At 42.4% G+C, this 22,120-nt stretch overlaps 1 protein-coding gene across 21 annotated transcripts in view; it reads right to left on the bottom strand.

Annotated features, from left to right (window-relative positions):
* Nucleotides 1–242: 242 nt before the first annotated feature.
* CCDC91 (coiled-coil domain containing 91) overlaps nucleotides 243–22,120 on the bottom strand; it is a 185,715-nt gene continuing 163,837 nt past the window's right edge. For all 21 annotated transcript variants that reach the window (XM_079975262.1, XM_079975244.1, XM_079975252.1 and 18 more), the window contains one exon: nucleotides 243–1,130. In XM_079975262.1, coding sequence (XP_079831388.1) covers nucleotides 999–1,130 — 132 coding nt within the window. In that variant the 3' untranslated portion in view covers nucleotides 243–998. The remainder of the gene's footprint in view (nucleotides 1,131–22,120) is intronic.

Below are 22,120 nucleotides of genomic sequence, written 5' to 3' on the forward strand. Positions count from 1 at the left end.
TAAACCATATTTGGTAAAGCACAACAGTCTCCACCATGTCTTCCATTCTCTAAAGTGACACAGACCCTGTGGGGGTGCCTGGGACCCCATGGGCTCTTGCCACTGCTTGGCAGAGAGGGGCAGGCACACGACTTTTGTAACAGTATTTTTCTGAAAAAACTTATACAAATTATAAAGAAAAGTGAGAATAACTTCTAATATAAAAAGCATAGAAAAACTAGGCTGTTAAATATTTCAGCATGTAAATTATTATCTTATTTTTGGAAACTTTATTTATTGCTAAAGGCAATGAAGTGAAGAGAGTTTAAAATTATCTCTGCAATGATTTCTCATGAATTATTACATTATACATATGTGAAAAACATACAGATATTTTCAATACCTTCTCATTTGACTTGATTTGAGAATTTAGAAACCTTTAGATGTGTTCTTTCATTTTCAAAAGAGTTAGCTAAATACACTAAGGCTAATCCATAACCAGAGCACATCCAGTGAAATCAATAAAATTAAGTTAGTGAAGTCCACTGGTTCAGTGAGTCTGCTCTCTGTATGACTTAATTCAGATATTACCCCTTGTGTTTCCAGAAGTAAATGGTAGTGTTTCCCACCTCCTGCTTCTAGTCAAATGGATTTGGAATGAAAAATAAGATTCTACATCCATTTAACAGAGCGATAAATAACATGTATAGAGTTCTAAATGAGCAACCATATGAGCTTCTTCTCAAAGAATGTGATACTGAAGTTATTCAACAGGGACTTGTCAGTTACTGCATTCTTCAGCCATTACTGAAACCCTTGTGATAAAAAGTTGCCATTGTAAAACCCTTTATCTTTGGAGGCATCCTTTAACTAGATTTCATATGGCCATGAAAGTGAAAATCAAAGACTAAAACAAATAAGGCCGTCTGATTAATCTTGAATCAACAACTCAATTCTCAGTGTCTTAGAATGATCATCTGCAGCATTTAGTTTAGTAACTACATACATTTTCTGTGATTTTAGAGGGACAGTTTCTTTTGTTCTGCATCTAATGTAGATTCTTCATGTAATAAAGAACTCAGTTGTTTCTGTGCACAAGAGAGGAACAATTCCAGACTTGATAGGCTACGTTGACGGATAACACAATCAATCTGTGAGGACAAAAGAAAAATATACTTAGAAAAGTAATCTGTATTAAGAAAAAAAATTGCAACTATAATCAGTGAACACTTTGCCTTATTAAACGACACTCAGCTGTATCCAGTGCTAGTTCTACTTAGAGTAAATCCATTGAAATTAATGGCTATAACCAACTCAGGCCCATTATTGTTAATAGGTCCACTCTGTGGAGGACTTTGGTTGGACAGTGTTCTTGAAGCTACCAACATGAGCTTGACCAAACTGCGGGAGGCAGTGGAAGACAGGGGAGCCTGGCGTGCTCTGGTCCATGGGGTCACGAAGAGTCAGACACGACTAAACGACTAAACAACAACAACAACAATGGAGGACTTAGTCAGATACAATCCACTGGACGTTTGTGGGAATTCAGTACATTGCATATTAGAAAGCGTGACCAATGGCTGATTTCCTTTCAGCTTCAAATATGAAACAGAAAAACAAAACCTAAATCTGTGAGTCTACGTAGATATTTCATGATTACAAGGCAAGCAGTGGCTTTAGATCATCTTAGCTGTTCCTGCAAATTGAGTCAGAATATAAATAACCATCAACAGGATTTCCACATATCTAATGGTGTTGTCAAATTTCTTAACTAGGAAAGCAAGCCATGTATTTTTTAATAATCTGTTTTTAATGAAATTTTAGAATACATGTGCTTCACTCCTTCATTCTCTTTAGCTACTGAATTCCTTTAATATGATCTCTGAATAAATATGACACTTTTGTTCCCTTTAGTGCATATAAATAAAATTTAAGGGATTCCCAGGGAATTGTATTTGTTTTCTGCTTTTGTTTTATAAAAATTAAGTTGCTTGTTATGTGTAGCAAGCAGAAGATGAGTAACAACATTGGAGAAGCTCCAAATATTCCATTAAAATACCAGCCTGCTAGATTGGTACTCCAATGAAACATTCATTTTCCCCCCAAATGTAGCAAACAAAACTTAACAAAGTACTGAATCAACGGACAAAACCTTAAGAGGTCAAGAGGCTCTGCAGAACAGCTGGACCCTCTGGGTCTAGGCACAGCCACAGCAAGCCTGGCTGAGAGCTGTAAGAGGGCCCTTGGGCAATGGTGGCTCGAAGTAAGAGCAGCTGTGTCGGTGCTCCCTAGTAAAGAAGCAGACTTGCAACTGTGCAGAAGAAAAGGGGGGAAAGGTGCAGCTAGACTGGTTGCTTGGCATGGCTTAGCACTGTCCCTTTTCAGCACTTGCAGTCAAGCGCAGCATAAGGCCATCACCAGCCTTCTCTTTTTTTTTTTTTATAAAATTTTTATTAGGTTTTCACATTTTATAAAACAAAAACAAAAACAAAACATATATATTTTTTAACTCTTATTTTCATTACCCCCTTTCCCTGACTTCCCCCCACCCTCTCTTCATACATCCCAGTTCCAAAAATTAGTTCAGCAAGTTCTTATCTCCCATCTTTAACATATTATTGTTATTTTTAAACTTAATCCTTTTTACTTATCCAAATTTAATTTATCCAATTCTCTTTTAAACATTAAATCTTTTTTTTTCTAAGGTCGACCTAATTACCCTTCCACGAATTTCTCCCTTTGTATTTTTGTTAATTATATGTCATAATGGCCAAATACAAAAATCATAAAATTTTGAAATTCTGTTCTCCCCTCCCTCCCTACCCCAGTTTCCATCCCTTCCCAAGCAATTATCCTAGCCCGGATTCCTCACATCAGAGGCCTTCAAGTCTCTGTCAGTCTCTCTCTGCCGATTTTGTTGGTAGCCCTTTTTGTTGGTCCTCAGGTCTCGAAGGAATTCTATCTCAGTCACATCATATTTTCTTCCATCCAAGATACTTAATAGCAGTTGCTGCAAAAAGTCAGTTGATCTCCCATACTCAAGGAGGAAGTCCCAATCATATTTCTTTACTCTTTTGAATTCCAATATTCCAAGTGCTCCCGGGACTTCCTCCTTCATCTTTCTCATCTTTCGCAGATTTGTAATCCAAAGATCATCTTCTTTATTTCCTGACAATATGGGCTTCTGATTGATATTTTCCTGCACTTTTTCCATTCCTTCTTTTCTCCCCACCGGTTCCAAAAAAGTTTTTTCTGGTTCAGCTGCAGATTCCTTATCAGGCAAATCCTTTATGCATTCAGCAGAGTCGTTTGTTTTGGAATTCAAGGTCATAAGTTCTTTGTTCATAGCCGTACTCTGCTCTTGCAGGATTCCCACGAGAAAAAACATTCTTTCTATCTCTACCAGTAATTTTCCCTCTGCAGCCATTGTAATGTCTCTAGTTCCCCCTAGGGGGATTACAGTTGCTTGATAGTCCTTTTCCAACAGCCCATTACTTTGTTGTTTATGACTACGTTGTTTCCAGCCACCTCAGTTCAAAAGCAACACTTTTAGTTCAGAAAGTTATTAAATAACAAAGTTCTTAAATTTTAGCCGCCCGTTTGACAGCTCCTTTGACAGCTGTCAAACTCCTTGTTCTTTTTCCTCCGGCTCACACACAGGACGCTCCCGGGTTCGGGAGGGGGGGGGTGTTACACAAAAGCTTCCAAAACTCCTCACTTTCTCTCCAGCACAAAGACTTCTGTCAAACTCATGGAAATATTTTTTATCTAACACCAAAAACAGTACTCTCCACCTTAGTCCACCGATCCTTGCTTTAGATCGTTTGTAGATAGGGGGGTGCGGACTTCCCTTTAGCACATCCCCCGGTTGTACCGAATTCAAAGATATAGATTTTAAAGTCCAAATTCCATTCTACTCACGGGTTATTTGTTTCCAGTCCGAATTTTGGGAAAAAAGTCAGCGCTGTCCGGCCATGGCACGCGGCTTCGCTCCACTGAAGTAGCGGTCTACTCTCAGCACCACGCCGCTCCCCGTACCCTCTCCGTAGCCTTTAAAAAGGCTCTTTGTGGGTCAGGGAGGGCGCTTAAAGGTGCCCACCGAGTCACCAAGTCCGCAGACTTCCGCGCCTGCGGTTTCTGAGGGTCCCCGCGTCGCCGGCGCGGTAGGACCCGTCTTCAGCAGAGCCGATTCCCTCCGGAGCTCGGAGGGAATCCGCCATTAGCCGATCGCGCTAACCCGGAAGTCTCGTCACCAGCCTTCTCAGTGGTTTGGCTGGGACCATGAAGACCCCAGCAGAGAACCCAAGCAAAGCAGCGGAGTACCTCAAGGAACTCAACAAAATCGTCGAGATGCAGCAGGAGCTGCTGGAGAAGATTGAGCAGCAAGTGGCCAAGCTGGATCACGAGAATGCCTGCCTGCAGCTCCGGGCACATGCAAGCTGCTGCTTCTGCAACAGCAGGCAGCCCTGCCCACCTCGCTGCTGCTGGGAGACCTCCAGGAACGCACCACTGGTGATAAATCTGAAGATGAAAGTTCAAGAAACCTCAGGACTCTGCCTATGAACTGCAGAGAAAAGTTGGCAATAATAGGCATGGTGTCTTTCAGGCACACTTGCTCACCATTACTAAGTTGCCAATGCCTGCAGAGGTCCCCCCAAACAAAGTTCCAAAGCCAGGAAGATCTTTGGCCCATCTTGCTGCTCGAAGGCAGACCATTCACCCATTAGCCGCTCCACGGATGGACCAAAATAGGCAACAGACTGCTGGAAACTTTCAGTCACAGTGCAGAAAGGTCTCCAACCTGTTGGCCACAAGATCCGGAACGCTGTCTGCAAACAAACGCCGGCTCCCTCAGCCTGAAGCCAGATGAGCGCCACAACCCTATAGTGGCCTTTGACTGGACTTAACTGTTCAGGGTCCTTTACCTTTTTCCTTTACTTGCTTATAGTAGTAGCATATAGGAATGGTGTGCATAGATTTCATCATCATCATCATCATCATCATCATCATCATCATCATCATTATTACATCTATTATGAAGGTGGTTTCAAGATTTCAAGGGTTGGTTTCTAGGTTTCAAATTAAATCTCTGGAGCCTCAGTGGAGGAAAGGTTTGCTGCTGTCTCCCCACCCGACTCCTTCATAGCTTTTCAGGCTGGAAATGGCTTGTCTCATTCAACACCACATGAACCTAACCACTCAGCTGATGAACAGAAGTGTACCTGTTCTCCTCATGTAGATATTAAAGGATATGCACAGTATCCTGCCTCTGACAGCAGCGGATGCTCCAGAGGAAATACATGAGATGCCAGAGGGTTAATGAGAAAAGGAAATGGTTGCCAGTGAGCTGGTTAGAAGCACAACTTCATTTGTTATTATTTTTTAAAAAAAACCTCAAAGTCAAATATTACAGAATAATTTCCCCATTTATCTTTGCCCCTTCATGGATCACTGCCTTGCCGTGGCGAAGGGGCTTGAAGAACTCAGAGAAGCTATGAACTATGCCGAGCAGGGCACCCAAGATGAACAGGTCATAGTGGAGAGTTTTGACCAAACGTGATCCACCTGGAGGAGGAACCGGCAAGCCACTCCAGTATCCCTGCCAAGAAAACTCCATGGACAAAGACAACAGGCATATAAAAGTTATGACGCTGGAAGATGAGCCCCTCAGGTCGGAAGGCGTCCAACATGCTACTGGGGAAGAGCGGAGGGCAAGTACAAGTAGATCCAGAGCTGATGAAGCGGCTGGGCCAAAGCCGAAAGGACGCTCAGTTGCGGATATGCCTGGAAGCGAAAGGAAAGTCCAATGCTGTAAAGAAAAATATTGCATAGGAACCTGGAATGTAAGAACCATGAACATGGGTAAGTTGGAGGTGGTCAAAAATGAGATGGCAAGAATAAATATTGACATCCTGGGCATCAGTGAACTAAAATGGACGGGAATGGGTGAATTCAGTTCGGATGACCATCATATCTACTACTGTGGGCAAGAAACCCGTAAAAGAAATGGAGTGGCCCTTATAGTCAACAAAAGAGTGGCAAAAGCTGTACTGGGATGCAATCTCAAAAATGATAGAATGATCTCGATACGAATCCAAGGCAGACCTTTTAACATCACAGTAATCCAAGTTTATGCACCAACTACTGGTGCTGAAGAAACTGAAATTGACCAATTCTATGAAGACTTACAACACCTTATAGAAGTGACACCAAAGAAGGATGTTCTTCTCATTATAGGCGATTGGAATGCTAAAGTAGGGAGTCAAGAGATAAAAGGAACAACTGGCAAGTTTGGCCTTGGAGAGCAAAACGAAGCAGGGCAAAGGCTAATAGAGTTCTGTCAAGAGAACAAGCTGGTCATCACAAACACGCTTTTCCAACAACACAAGAGACGACTCTACACATGGACATCACCAGATGGGCAGCATCGAAATCAGATTGATTATATTCTCTGCAGCCAAAGATGGAGAAGCTCTATACAGTCAGCAAAAACAAGACCTGGAGCTGACTGTGGCTCAGATCATCAGCTTCTTATAGCAAAATTCAAGCTTTAACTGAAGAAAGTAGGAAAAACCACTGGGCCGGTAAGATACAATCTAAGTCAAATCCCTTATGAATACACAGTGGAAGTGAGGAACAGGTTTAAGGATTTAGATTTGGTGGACAGAGTGCCTGAAGAACTATGGATGGAGGCTCATAACATTATACAGGAGGCAGCAACGAAAACCATCCCAATGAAAAGGAAATGCAAGAAAGCAAAGTGGCTGTCCAATGAGGCCTTACAAATAGCGGGGGAGAGAAGGCAAGCAAAATGCAAGGGAGATCGTGAAACATACAGGAAATTGAATGCAGATTTCCAAAGAATAGCAAGGAGAGACAAGAAGACCTTCTTAAACAAGCAATGCAAAGAAATAGAGGAAAGCAATAGAATGGGAAGAACCAGAGATCTGTTCAAGAAAATTGGAGATATGAAAGGAACATTTCGTACAAAGATTTCCATAATAAAGGACAAAAGTGGAAAGGACCTAACAGAAGCAGAAGACATCAAGAAGAGGTGGCAAGAATACACAGAGGAATTATACCAGAAAGAAACGGATGTCTCACATACCCCAGGTAGTGTGGTTGCTGACCTTGAGCCAGACATCCTGGAGAGTGAAGTCAAATGGGCCTTAGAAAGCACTGCAAATAACAAGGCCAGTGGAAGTGATGGTATTCCAGCTGAACTATTTAAAATTTTAAAAGATGATGCTGTTAAGGTGCTACACTCAATATGCCAGCAAGTTTGGAAAACTCAGCAGTGGCCAGAAGATTGGAGAAGATCAGTCTACATCCCAATCCCAAAGAAGGGCAGTGCCAAAGAATGCTCCAACTATCGCACAATTGCACTAATTTCTCACGCTAGCAAGGTTATGCTTAAAATTCTACAAGGAAGGCTCAAGCAGTATGTGGACCGAGAACTCCCAGAAGTGCAAGCTGGATTTAGAAGAGGCAGAGGAACCAGAGACCAAATTGCAAACATGCGCTGGATTATGGAGAAAGCTAGAGAGTTCCAGAAAGACATTTACTTCTGCTTCATTGACTATGCAAAAGCCTTTGACTGTGTCGACCATGGCAAACTATGGCAAGTTCTTAAAGAAATGGGAGTGCCTGATCACCTCATCTGTCTCCTGAGAAATCTCTATGTGGGACAAGAAGCTACAGTTAGAACTGGATATGGAACAACTGACTGGTTCAAAATTGGGAAAGGAGTACGACAAGGCTGCATTTTGTCTCCCTGCTTATTTAACTTATATGCAGAATTCATCATGCGAAAGGCTGGGCTGGATGAATCCCTAGCCAGAATTAAGATTGCCGGAAGAAATATCAACAACCTCAGATATGCAGATGACACAACCTTGATGGCAGAAAGTGAGGAGGAATTAAAGAACCTTTTATTGAGGGTGAAAGAGGAGAGTGCAAAATATGGTCTGAAGCTCAACATCAAAAAAACGAAGATCATGGCTACTGGTCCCATCACCTCCTGGCAAATAGAAGGGGAAGAAATGGAGGCAGTGAGAGATTTTACTTTCTTGGGCTCCATGATCACTGCAGATGGTGACAGCAGCCACGAAATTAAAAGACGCCTGCTTCTTGGGAGAAGGGCAATGACAGGCCTAGACAGCATCTTGAGAAGTAGAGACATCACCTTGCCAACAAAGGTCCGTATAGTTAAAGCTATGGTTTTCCCAGTAGTGATGTATGGAAGTGAGAGCTGGACCATAAAGAAGGCTGATCGCCGAAGAATTGATGCTTTTGAATTATGGTGCTGGAGGAGACTCTTGAGAGTCCCATGGACTGCAAGAAGATCAAACCTCTCCATTCTGAAGGAAATCAGCCCTTGTAAAGCTGAGGCTCCAGTACTTTGGCCACCTCATGAGAAGAGAAGACTCCCTGGAGAAGACCCTGATGTTGGGAAAGATGGAGGGCACAAGGAGAAGGGGGCGACAGAGGACGAGATGGTTGGATAGTGTTTTCGAGGTTACCAGCATGAGTCTGACCAAGCTGCGGGGGGCAGTGGAGGACAGGAGTGCCTGGCGTTCTCTGGTCCATGGGGTCACGAAGAGTCGGACATGACTAAACGACTAAACAACAACAACAACATTTATCTTTATATTCCCATTTATAAATCTGGGGCAGTGGGGAATCAGAACTAGCTTAAGGATAGAGGGTGGTGGTGGGGAACCAAGCAAACAAAGCACAAAAGGATCAAGTTGCTCATGGAACAAGAACACTATCACACTGTTCCTATAATATAATTCTTATTATGTTTTACTGAAAGCAAGGTGGTCAGAAAAACTGTTCATATGCACCTCCTTCTGCGAAGGAAGGATGAGATGGTGGTGTTCCACAGGAAAGGCAAAACAGGAGAGGCATATAGCACCTGCCTTAAATGTCAGGTGCCACCTCCTTTTCTCGTAGTTTTCTTTGGAGCAGCTGTCCTGTCCCACCCTCCCCCTCCAGATCATCATGGGACAAGCCAACTGCTTCTTCTGGCTGAACAGGAAATTCCCACCCCTCAACTGATACCTGGGAGTGCCTCTTTTTTGCATATGCAATACTGCATGAAATATGGGGAAGAATATTGGCTTCAGTTGTTACAAAGTCATGGCCAGCATATCATAGCCAAATGCACATGGCAGGCCACACTCTGGATCTTGTTTTCTCGACTGGGCAGGAAGACCAGTCCCTGGTCGTGGTCAGATCACTTCCTGTTGTGATTTAGGATGTCAGCACCTTTTCCTATCCTCAGAGGCTATTAGGAAGGTCTGCCCTCGGAGGCTGATGGGATTCTAAATGGCTCTGGGGTTTTTCCAGCTGATATGACTGGTGCTCCTGTCGAAGCCCTGGCTGACCTCTGGAACACCCAAATGGCTTGGGCTATTGACATGATTGCCCCTGAGTGCCCTCTCCCACTCCATGGAGCCCAATTGGCCCCCAGGTATACTCTGGAGATAAGGGTGAGGAAACAAGCTGGGAGATGGCTTGAACACAAGTGGAGGAAAGATTCAAATGACTTCAAGAGCTCATTATCAAACCTACCTAGTGGCAGTGAAGGCAGCAAAGAAGGCATACAGTGGTACCTTGGTTCTCAAACGCCAAAAACCTGGAAGTGTTTTCAAACGTTTTTTGGAAGCCAAATGTGGCTGTCGGCTATTGTTTCCGGGGCACCTGCACCAATCAGAAGCTGCGCCTTGGTTTTTGAACATTTCAAAAGTCAAATGGACTTCTGGAATGGATTATGTTTGGCACTTTTATTTTTGCTATTTATTTTGCATCTTTATTTCTGAGGCTTTTTTGGTTAATTTGTTTTTGTGACTGTGTGGAACCCAGTTCAGCTACTGATTGATTGTGTGACTGCAGAAATGGATAAAATCCAAACAATGACTATCATCAGTGCAGGTAAGAAAAAAAATAATAATTTTAATTTTTATCATCTACAAAACTGTCTTATTTATTTTATAGTACTGTACATTGATTATTGCCTTCATTTTATGGATGAATGGTCTCGTTAGATAGAAAAATTCATGTTAAATTGCTATTTTAGGGATTGTTTTTAAAAGTCTGGAACGGATTAATCCATTTTGCATTTCCTCACAAGGCATCCAGTGAATGCATTTATTTATTCATACTAGTATTTATATACCACAATATAAAACCCATTAAAAGGAGTACAAAACAATAATTGAAATGAGTAGCTACTGAAGGAAATTCTGAACAACCACTTGGGCCTGTTGGCACTAAAAAAAAAAAATCTTCAAGAGCCATCTAAAAGTCAAAAGCAAGGAAACCTGCCAAATCTCTGCTGGAAGAGTATTTCCACAGCATGGGACCAGCAAAACCTCTTTCCACTCAATAAGGATGGTGGACTAGAAGAAGACTAGAGATTTAACTTCCTTAATATTACCGCTTCAAAAAGATATTTGGTTTATTATTATTATTATTTTGATGTTTTTTTTTAATTTTTACATTTTTTTGTTTGTATTGTTTTATTGGTTTTGTTTGTTTGTTTAAGGTGTTATTTTGTTCTTAGGGGGGAGGGGTCAGGGCTGCCGGGGAGTGGGCCCCAGCCCACAAAATGGCTGGGGCATGTTCCACAGGGGGGGATGCACTGGGACAACCAATCTCAGTGATCATGGGTAGGAGGAGGAGTTACGCTAAGACTAGACCATTTAGCGGAACCACTTGCAACATCGGGGCCCAGTACAGGCCACATGTTCTCCTGCAATGATTTTGCAAAGTTTTTTTGCAGATAAAATTGCTCAGATTCGGGAAGAAGTAGACTCCACCGTGGGAGCAGGGCCGGGCCGGGAGAGTGCTAGAGTTCTGTCTAGTCAAGTTGAGTGGGATCAATTCCAATCTGTTACCTCCGAGGATGTGGACAGGCTGCTTGGATGAGTGAAACCAACCACCTGTCTCCTGGATCCTTGCCCATCCTGGCTTATAAAAGCTAGCCGGGAAGGACTGGGCAATGGGCTTCGTGGGGTGGTGAATGCTTCCCTCTGTGAGGGAGCCTTCCCAGACCCGATGAAAGAGGCGGTTATTGAACCGCTTCTTAAAAAACCATCTTTAGATGCGGCCACAATGGCCAACTATCGCCCAGTCTCAAATCTTCCATTCTTGGGCAAGGTGATTGAGCGAGCGGTTGCCGAACAACTCCAGGCACGCCTGGAAGAAGCGGACCATTTGGATCCCTTCCAGTCGGGATTCAGGCCTCATCATGGGACTGAAACTGCCTTGGTCGCACTGGTTGATGATCTCCGTCGGGCTAGGGACAAAGGTGAGAGCTGTTTCCTAGTTCTGCTGGATCTCTCAGCGGCGTTTGATACCATCGACCATAACATCCTTCTGGACCGTCTTGAGGGGCTGGGAGCTGGGGGCACTGTCATACAGTGGTTCCGCTCCTTCCTCCTGGGCCATGTCCAGAATGTGGTGGTGGGGGATGAGTGTTCAGACCCCTGGGCTCTCACTTGTGGGGTGCCTCAGGGTTCTGTCCCCTCCCCCCTGCTTTTCAACATTTACATGCAGCCGCTGGGAGAGATCATCAGGAGGTTTGGGCTGGGTGTTCATCAGTATGCGGATGATACCCAGCTCTACCTCTCCTTTAAATCAGAACCAGTTAAGACGGTGAAGGTCCTGTGTGAGTGTCTGGAGGCGGTTGGAGGATGGATGGCGGCTAACAGATTGAGGTTGAATCCTGACAAGACAGAAGTACTGTTTTTGGAGGACAGGAGGCGGGCAGGTGTGGAGGATCCCCTGGTCCTGAATGGGGTAACTGTGCCCCTGAAGGACCAGGTGCGCAGCCTGGGAGTCATTTTGGACTCACAGCTGTCCATGGAGGCACAGGTCAAATCTGTGTCCAGGGCAGCTGTTTACCAGCTCCATCTGGTACGTAGGCTGAGACCCTATCTGCCTGCGGACTGTCTCACCAGAGTGGTGCATGCTCTGGTTATCTCCCGCTTGGACTACTGCAATGCACTCTACGTGGGGCTACCTTTGAAGGTGACTCAGAAACTACAACTAATCCAGAATGCGGCAGCTAGACTGGTGACTGGGGGCGGCCGCCGAGACCATATAACACTGGTCTTGAAAGACCTACATTGGCTCCCAGTACGTTTCTGAGCACAATTCAAAGTGTTGGTGCTGACCTTTAAAACCCTAAACGGCCTCAGTCCAGTATACCTGAAGGAGCGTCTCCACCCCCATCATTCTGTCCGGACGCTGAGGTCCAGCGCCGAGGGCCTTCTGGCGGTTCCCTCATTGCGAGAAGCAAAGCTACAGGGAACCAGGCAGAGGGCCTTCTCGGTAGTGGCGCCCGCCCTGTGGAACGCCCTTCCAACAGATGTCAAAGCGATAAACAACTACCTGACATTCAGAAGACATCTTAAGGCAGCCCTGTTCAGGGAAGTTTTTAACATGTGATTTTACTGTATTTTTGGTTTCTATGGAAGCCGCCCAGAGTGCCTGGGGAGGCCCAGCCAGATGGGCGGGGTATAAATAATAAATTATTATTATTATTATTATTATTATTATTATTATTATTATTATTGTATGTAAAAGAGGGGAGGAAGGGCCTTTATCCTGCCTCCTTACTGAGTGGGAAGAAGTGTGCTGCTTGAGAGCAATGAGCTGGGGGAAACCGCATGGTGTATCTATGGCATGCGTGTGTGCCTGTGTGTGAAACACTTCATTAATAGTAGTGTTCACATAAAATACTGGAAGCCCAGCTACGGTTTAATGTATTTGTCCCAAGTTTTGTAGAAATTAAAATGTACACCAACACCCTATTGCATGAATTACTGAATTATTTAAGTCTTGAATAAATGACAGAACAAAAATAAGCAAGCTGCACTACATGTGCATGCAATAAGGACAATGTCACTAATATTACAATCCACAGAGGGGACATTTCCAAATGCCTATTCAACTTTTCTGTGTATGAAAAATCCCAAATCTTTCTTCTCTTTAGATTCATTTGGCCTTCTTCAAGGACAGCCAGGTGCACAGACTCATCTTACATTACAACCTCTCACAAATCCCTTATTTAATCTTCTGGGTTTACACTGCTTTTTGAGCTAGGGTAAGTGGCAGCATGAAAATGCTTCATGTAAATGTTGCTTTAATCCTATGAAAGCCACAAAACAGGCCTAGCTGAATGAGCAGGAAACTGAGCTCAGGAACTCTCTGTGACCTTGATTGCACTGTCGCTCTTGGCACCAGCATGGTGGCCACAAGGTCATGCTGAGGACGAGGAAAGCGACCCAGTCTCACTTGTAGGACCTCCTTTGTATGGATCAGCTGGGCCAATCTGTGTTCTGTGGTGTGTGATGTTTACAATGCTTTGAGCTCTAGGGTTCGATTACACATCTCTCCAATTGCAGATAGATTACAGAATTTCTATCCCCAAATTTGGATGTGACATCAGTCCAATGTGAAATTATTCTTTATTGCTTTTGGTTTTAAAGTATTTTGGAGGGTGGGAAAGAAACAGAACAATGCAGAAAGTTCAAACAAACAAATGAGTGAAGAAATTATTTAAAAACACTCCATGTGTCACCACTCTCTTAAAAAGTACCAAGAACCAGGTCTGTTGACATGTGTTGGTGATAAAATGCAGGGCTTGGAGGACTATCATTAACGTGGCCTCTGGGAAAACACAAATGCACTTTCTGAAATTAAATCTTCAAGTTTGCCCACTGCAGTCAGTTGCTGGCATGTTAACCTGTAGCTGAGGCCTCACATCCAGTGCCAATGCAAATACTAAGGAACAAGAAGAGCAAATCACAGAAAAGGGGAAAAGAGATAGCAACACTCAAATTTTAAACTCAAATACATGCGCACAGGATTATTTTTCACATTGTCTAAACTGTACTTGCTTAGAAACTTCTTTTTTCATGTTTGTAGAAGAAAAAGTTAAAGAAAGAAACAACGAAGACTTTCCTCAACAACAATGTACACAGAGTGGGTGAAGATGAGAATCTCTCTGCTTTTTATTACTGACCTTCAACATAATACAGGTTTTGCAATAAGTATGGTTTCATGATCAGTGTGGAAATGCAGCCTAGTTCCCGCAACTGTTTTATTGGCAAAAGTAAGAAAGGGCTCGGGTCAGTTTGGAAATTAGTACAAGAATATAACTTGAAATTAGAACTTGAGAAAAATAGAACTGAACAAGAAAAATTGAGGCTTGAGCAAGAATTGGAAAAAGAAAAATTGAGGGCTGAGCAAGAAACTGAACAATTTAGGCTTGAGCAAGAATTGGAAAAAGAAAAACTGAGGGCTGAGCAGGAAAGGGAACAGCAGCGGTTTCAGTTAGAGAGGAGACGGTTGGAATTAACAGTTTTAGAAAATCGTAATAATAGTAACAACACTGATGGGCAGAATCAACTGAAGATAGATGTAAAACACTTTCCTGAGTTTAGAGATAAGGATAGCCCAGAAGCATTTCTACTATCCTTCGAGAGAGCCTGTCACGATTTTCAAGTGAGAGAGGGAGATAAAATGATGATCTTGAGAGCTAGAATAAGCGGTCCTCTAGCCAAAATATACGCTCAAATGGCTGAGGAACAAGCCCGAAATTTTGATGAGTACAAGCAGTTAATATACACACGCTTTGGGATTACCTCAGAGCAGTTGAGAAAAAAATTTAGAAGTGTGACAAAGGTGAGGGAGGAAACCTATGCACAGATGGGGGTAAAGATAAAAACTTACCTCACAAGATGGTTAGAGCAAGAGAATGCAGACACGGTACCTAAGATTAGAGAAGTGATAGCGTTGGAGCAATTTTATGACACAATAAATGGCCAATTGAAGTACCTGATAAAAGAAAGGAACCCAAGGACTTCAGGAGGTGGCGCCATCGGCAATGGCAGTTTCCCTCTGATCTGGAGGGAGAAGCCCCGCAAAAATCGGGTCTCACCGCTACAGCGAAGCGGGGACCCTTCCGAAAACTGCAGGCGGGTGAAGCCTGCGACCGTGGGACTCGACGGGCACCTTTGCGCCCCCCCGAACTTGTAAAGGAGCCCTGCAAAGGGCTCCGGAGCGGGACGGGAGTGCGGCGCAGTGCTGAGAGTTGATCGCTACTTCTGCGGAGCGAAGCTGCACAGCTGTTGCCGGAGAGCGCTGTCCTCTTTCCTGTGAAACTTCGATTTGAAACAACTACCCGTGAGTAGGAAATTGGAAAGACTGAAAGATCAAAGGAATAGTCCCTTTGATCGATAATTTGAACTTGAATTTGGCACTGAAGCGGGAAGGCGCAAACAGGAAGTCCGCCTTTCCGGTCTTGTAAATAGATCTAAAGCAAAGACAATGGAACTATGAACTGTGAAAATTGACTTTTGTTGTTGTTTAGTCGTGTCCGACTCTTCGTGACCCCATGGACCAGAGAACGCCAGGCACTCCTGTCCTCCACTGCCCCCCGCAGCTTGGTCAGACTCATGCTGGTAACCTCGAAAACACTATCCAACCATCTCGTCCTCTGTCGCCCCCTTCTCCTTGTGCCCTCCATCTTTCCCAACATCAGGGTCTTCTCCAGGGAGTCTTCTCTTCTCATGAGGTGGCCAAAGTACTGGAGCCTCAGCTTTACAAGGGCTGATTTCCTTCAGAATGGAGAGGTTTGATCTTCTTGCAGTCCATGGGACTCTCAAGAGTCTCCTCCAGCACCATAATTCAAAAGCATCAATTCTTCGGCGATCAGCCTTCTTTATGGTCCAGCTCTCACTTCCATACATCACTACTGGGAAAACCATAGCTTTAACTATACGGACCTTTGTTGGCAAGGTGATGTCTCTACTTCTCAAGATGCTGTCTAGGCCTGTCATTGCCCTTCTCCCAAGAAGCAGGCGTCTTTTAATTTCGTGGCTGCTGTCACCATCTGCAGTGATCATGGAGCCCAAGAAAGTAAAATCTCTCACTGCCTCCATTTCTTCCCCTTCTATTTGCCAGGAGGTGATGGGACCAGTAGCCATGATCTTCGTTTTTTTGATGTTGAGCTTCAGACCATATTTTGCACTCTCCTCTTTCACCCTCAATAAAAGGTTCTTTAATTCCTCCTCACTTTCTGCCATCAAGGTTGTGTCATCTGCATATCTGAGGTTGTTGATATTTCTTCCGGCAATCTTAATTCTGGCTAGGGATTCATCCAGCCCAGCCTTTCGCATGATGAATTCTGCATATAAGTTAAATAAGCAGGGAGACAAAATGCAGCCTTGTCGTACTCCTTTCCCAATTTTGAACCAGTCAGTTGTTCCATATCCAGTTCTAACTGTAGCTTCTTGTCCCACATAGAGATTTCTCAGGAGACAGATGAGGTGATCAGGCACTCCCATTTCTTTAAGAACTTGCCATAGTTTGCCATGGTCGACACAGTCAAAGGCTTTTGCATAGTCAATGAAGCAGAAGTAAATGTCTTTCTGGAACTCTCTAGCTTTCTCCATAATCCAGCGCATGTTTGCAATTTGGTCTCTGGTTCCTCTGCCTCTTCTAAATCCAGCTTGCACTTCTGGGAGTTCTCGGTCCACGGTCCACAATTGACAATTGACTTAGAAGGACTCAAATTGACTTAGAAGGACTCAAATTTCAATGCCAGATAAAAGAACCCCCTTACCGAGTTGCGGTAGTGGGGTGAAGGAAAATAATTATCGGGAAAGAAAGGGAATGGAAAAGACCACAGCTCTATACTTGATATCGATCTGCCTAAAAACACTAGCAAGGTCGTTTTGGGCACGCACCGTTTATAGACATTGTAACTTTTTTGTGAACTCTGCAAGGAAAACTGAAACTTTGGAGGGAAATTTTAAATTTGTCACTGTTTTATTGCAGCAATTGGAAGTTGGGGAAGAGACTTTTGGAAACAAGTATTGCTAAGACAAATTGCTACTGTGCTCCCCTAGGGGAACTTTGTGTCATAACTGGGGATTTTCCATTGCAGCTGGCCACTCTCTTGCTACAAAAACAAGTCTGAACTCTGAGAGTGACCGTGGTTCTCAGACACAAAGTAATGGATCAACTTCAACCTCAAGATAAGCCACAGGAAAAATCAACAAGGATTAAAACCAGACTGCAGCAACGGAGACCATCATTAGTAGCCCCTCCTGCCCCAGAAAAGGAAGATACTGTACAGATGGGAGCAAAAGGAACAGGGTCTGAAGAGAATGTTTCTGCAACACTAGACAAAATACTTGGGGCCCTACAAAATTTGACAGTTAAAATTGACTTAAATACTACAAGTATCAATGATTTGGGACAGAAGGTGAACTTAAACACTACAAGTATCAATGACTTGGGGCAAAAGGTGAATTCTAATACACAGGCCATTGACAGGTTGCTGCAGGAATCTAAAGAGACAAAAAAGATTGCTGAAGAAGCGAAAGAGAAGGTGTTGGCGGTAGAAGAAAAGATACTGCCAATTAACAAACAGCTAGAGGATCATTGAGCACAATTGTCTATGTTTGAACTTAAGGATAAACAGACCAATCTGAGGGTCAGGGTGGTACCGGAATTAGAAGAAGGGGACCTGGGTGATTTTCTCACACAGGAATTTGAAGATTTTTGGGGCCTGGACCCGGATAAACAAGAATTTAAGATAGTGAGTGCTTTTAGGCTTGGGAAAAATAGAAGGAAAAACAGGGTGAGAGACTGTTTGATTACTTTTAGATCAAAAGAAGAGAGAGACAAAATACTGAGTCTCCACTACCAGAAATCACTGGAGATAGAAGACGCCAGAATAGAAATCTTCAAAGACATCCCAAAATATCTACTGGACCTTAGGGCCAACTACGGAGATCTAGTGGCCCTGTTAAGAAGAAACAGCATTATATTCAGGTGCGAATTCCCTCAGGGTCTGTCTTTTACCTTCAGAGGGAATAAAGTAGAAGAAAAAAGAAGAAGATAAAGTGAGATTTTTGAGAGACTACGGGAAAGATCTACAAAAAGAGGCTGAAGAAAAAGAGCCGAAAGCAGGATTATTAGACCTAGGAAGGCACCCCTTGGGATTGGATGAACCAGAAAAAGCGACACTGCCGACGGAACAAGAACAGTTACTGGGAGCAGTTGGAGGAAAAGCCAAATAACTACAACATGTCTCTGCAGATACTAACTTGGAACATTAGGGGTCTAAATTCCCCTGACAAGAGGAAAAGAGTCTTTCACCTGTTGAAAAAAGAACAATTGGACTTGATTTGCCTGCAGGAAACTCATGTAACCAGACTACATAGGAAAGTATTAATAAATAAAAGATTAGGCCAAGAATTCATCTCATCAGACAAAGTTAAAAAGAGAGGAGTTGTGATCTATGCAAAAGAAAGTTTATCACCAAAATTTATCATCAAAGATGAACATGGAAGATTTGTGGCTATTGAAATACAATTTCAAGGAGAGAGACTCTTGATAGTAGGAGTATACGCGCCAAATGAGGGGAAATCTGAATTTTTTAAGAAACTGCATGAGACGCTGTTGGACTTTATGGACTGTAATATCATCTTGATGGGAGATATGAACGGTGTAGTGTCGACAAATATGGATAAGTCTGAAAGACAGATAGTGACAAAAGATGGAAGACTACCGAAAACTTTCTTTGAAATGATAGACAATATGGACTTAATTGATACTTGGAGAACTAAGAACCCCCTAGGTAGAGAGGGGACCTTCTTCTCTGAAGCCAAAATGACCTGGACAAGAATTGACCAAATCTGGATAACCAGAGGAATGACTCCTAAGATCCGAAAAGTGGAAATTTGGCCAAAAACTTGCTCCGACCATAATCCTGTGAAGATGGAAATGAAACCAACATCGACTGGCCCCTTTAGATGGAGGATGAATGACACCTTGTTTAGAGATCCAGAAATTATTAAGAAGGCCCAAAAAATTATGAAAGACTATTTTGAAATAAATTTGAAGACCACAGTGGAAAAAAGAGTAATCTGGGACGCAAGTAAAGCTGTAATGAGAGGGTTTCTGATTCAACAAAATGCAATAAAAAGGAGAACTCAAGAGGAGAAAAAAGAAAAGATTCTGGAGAAAATAAGAGAAGGAGAAAAGAAGCTCAGAGCTAAACCAAAGTCACAGGAGATCCTGAGAGAAATTAAGTTATATCAAGTGCAATATATGAAAATGACAAATCAGGACATAGAATGGAAAATTAAACAGATGAGACAAAAGACTTTTGAATCAGCTAATAAATGTGGAAAGTGGAATGTGGAATAAATGTGGAACTGCGTGGCAGTTGAAGAAGAGACAAAAGTTAAACACCGTTACCAACCTTGAAGTGGATGGAAAGAACATACAGAATCCACAGGAAATTAGAGACTGTTTCCAGAGATACTTTAAACAACTGTATACACAAGGGCCACAGAATGAGATTAAAATCGACCAATTTCTGAAAATTAATGGATTACAAAAAATTTCCAAAGAAAGTAAATTATCATTGAACTACAAAATATCTGAACAAGAGGTAGAAGGTGCCATTCAGAATAGGCAACTGGGCAAGTCTCCGGGACCGGACGGGTTAACCTCCAAATATTATAGAACATTGAAAGACTACCTAATTCAACCATTAAAGGAGGTTTGCAATGAAATTATGGAGGGGGGGAAAAGCGCCAGAGTCGTGGAAAGAAGCTTATATCACACTTATACCGAAAATTGAATCTGAGAAGACACAACTTAAAAATTACCGCCCCATATCCCTGCTTAATGTGGATTATAAAATTTTTGCTGACATTTTGGCTAAAAGATTGAAAAAAGTATTAGCAGAGGTGATACATAAAGACCAAGCTGGCTTTCTCCCTGGCAGACATCTATCGGATAACACGAGGAATTTAATTAACATTTTGGAAAAGTTACAAGTGAACATCAATTCAAAAGCAGTATTGATATTTGTAGATGCAGAGAAAGCCTTTGACAACATTGCTTGGAGTTTTATGAAGAAAAATCTGCAAGGAATGGGGGTGGGAGAAAACTTTGAAAATGGTATAGGCGCGATTTATTCAGAACAAAAAGCCAAATTGATAGTTAATAATGTGGTGACAGAAGAAGTTAAAATTGAGAAAGGGGTGGACAAGACGGAGTGCTTCCGGAAGTGGCAGAGAGATATATCTAAATTTGTCTGGCAGGGCAAAAAGCCCAGAATTACGTTTAAGATACTAACTGATGCGAAAGAAAGAGGGGGCTTCGCCCTGCCAGACTTAAAGCTGTACTATGAAGCCGCAGCTTTCTGCTGGCTAAAAGATTGGCTACTTCTCGAAGACACTGACGTATTGGATCTGGAAGGTTTTAACAACGCTTTTGGTTGGCATGCATACTTATGGTACGATAAGGTTAAGATCAATAAGGTCTTTAAGAACCATATTGTCAGGAAAGCAGTATTTAATGTCTGGACAAAATACAAAGACTTATTGGAAAACAAAACTCCGAGGTGGCTTTCACCTCTGGAAGCTAAGGCCCGAAAAAGACCCAATATGGAGGCCAAATGGCCAAAATATTGGGAAATATTAGAAAAAGATGGAGACAATTGGAAATTGCAGAGTTTGGAGAAAATGAAGGATAAAGTGCAAGACTGGTTACATTACGCTCAGATTAAAGAAGTCTTTAAAAATGATAAAAAGGTAGGGTTCCAGGTGGAGAAATCAAAGTTGGAAACAGAATTGTTAGAACCAAAGACTAAGGTATTATCAAGAATGTATAACTTGCTGTTAAAATGGAATACACAAGACGAAATGGTTAAATCGGTTATGATAAAATGGGCTCAGGACATTGGGCATAATATTATGTTTGAGGACTGGGAAAGGTTGTGGACCACTGGGCTGAACTTCACTGCATGTAATGCTCTGAAGGAAAATGTAATGAAAATGATATATAGATGGTACATGACCCCAGTTAAACTCGCCAAAATATACCATTTGTCTGATAATAAATGTTGGAAATGTAAAGAACATGAAGGTACATTCTTTCACCTCTGGTGGACCTGCCCTAAAGTGAAGGCCTTCTGGGAAATGATATATAATGAGTTGAAAAAGGTATTTAAGTATACCTTCACTAAGAAACCAGAGGCCTTTCTTCTGGGTATTGTCGGCCAGAAGGTGCTAAAGAAGGACCGAACATTTTTTATGTATGCAACAACGGCAGCAAGGATACTCATCGCTAAGAGCTGGAAAACTCAAGATCTACCCACACTGGAGGAGTGGCAGATGCAGCTGATGGACTATATGCAACTGGCCGAGATGACTGGTAGAATCCGAGACCTGGGAGAGGAGAGGGTTGAGGAGGACTGGAGGAAATTCAAGATTTATTTACAAAAATATTGTAATTTGGTTGAATGTTAAGAAGGATGCTAGATCATAAATAACTGCCTACCACTGAATTAGATCTGATTTTGACGATAAGTGAGATTAAGGAAAATATAATTTTTTTGGAGAATTGTTAGATTTTATTTAAATGAGCGGAGATAAGATTGTAAACAAGTGGGTAATTTGCTTGGAAAAATTTTTTTTTCTGTAACGATGTAAGTGCGAGCGGGAGACGTGGGGGAGCCCAAAGAAGTGATGAAATTATGTTATAATATAAGTAATGTTGTTTATTTATGCATTTGTATTCAAAAAACTTTAATAAATATGTATTTTAAAAAAAAATTGAGAAAGGGACACGGCAAGGCTGCCCAATTTCCCCATTGCTTTTTATTTCGGTCCTGGAGGTCTTGCTGAACATGATTAGAAGGGACCACCAGATTCAAGGTATCCAGGTCGGAGTTAAACTATATAAACTTAAAGCTTTTGCAGATGACCTAGTATTGACACTACAGGAGCCAGTCTCTAGTACTAAAAGGGCCCTGGAGCTAATCCAAGAATTTGGTCAGGTGGCAGGCTTTAAATTGAACAAATCAAAAACTAAGGTTTTGGAGAAAAATTTAACGCCGATTGAGAAAGAGAGGTTTCAGAAGGAGACAGACTTGACATTAGTAAAGAAAGTAAAATACCTAGGGGTGAATATGACTTCTAAGAATGTTAATTTATTTAAAGATAATTATGAGAAGTGTTGGTCAGAAGTGAAAAGGGATCTTGAAATTTGGTCAAGCTTGAAGCTTTCCTTACTTGGTCGAATTGCTGTTATTAAG

The sequence above is a fragment of the Podarcis cretensis genome (genome assembly GCF_951804945.1).
Source record: "Podarcis cretensis genome assembly, chromosome: 5".
NCBI classification, from domain to species: Eukaryota; Metazoa; Chordata; class Lepidosauria; order Squamata; family Lacertidae; genus Podarcis; species Podarcis cretensis.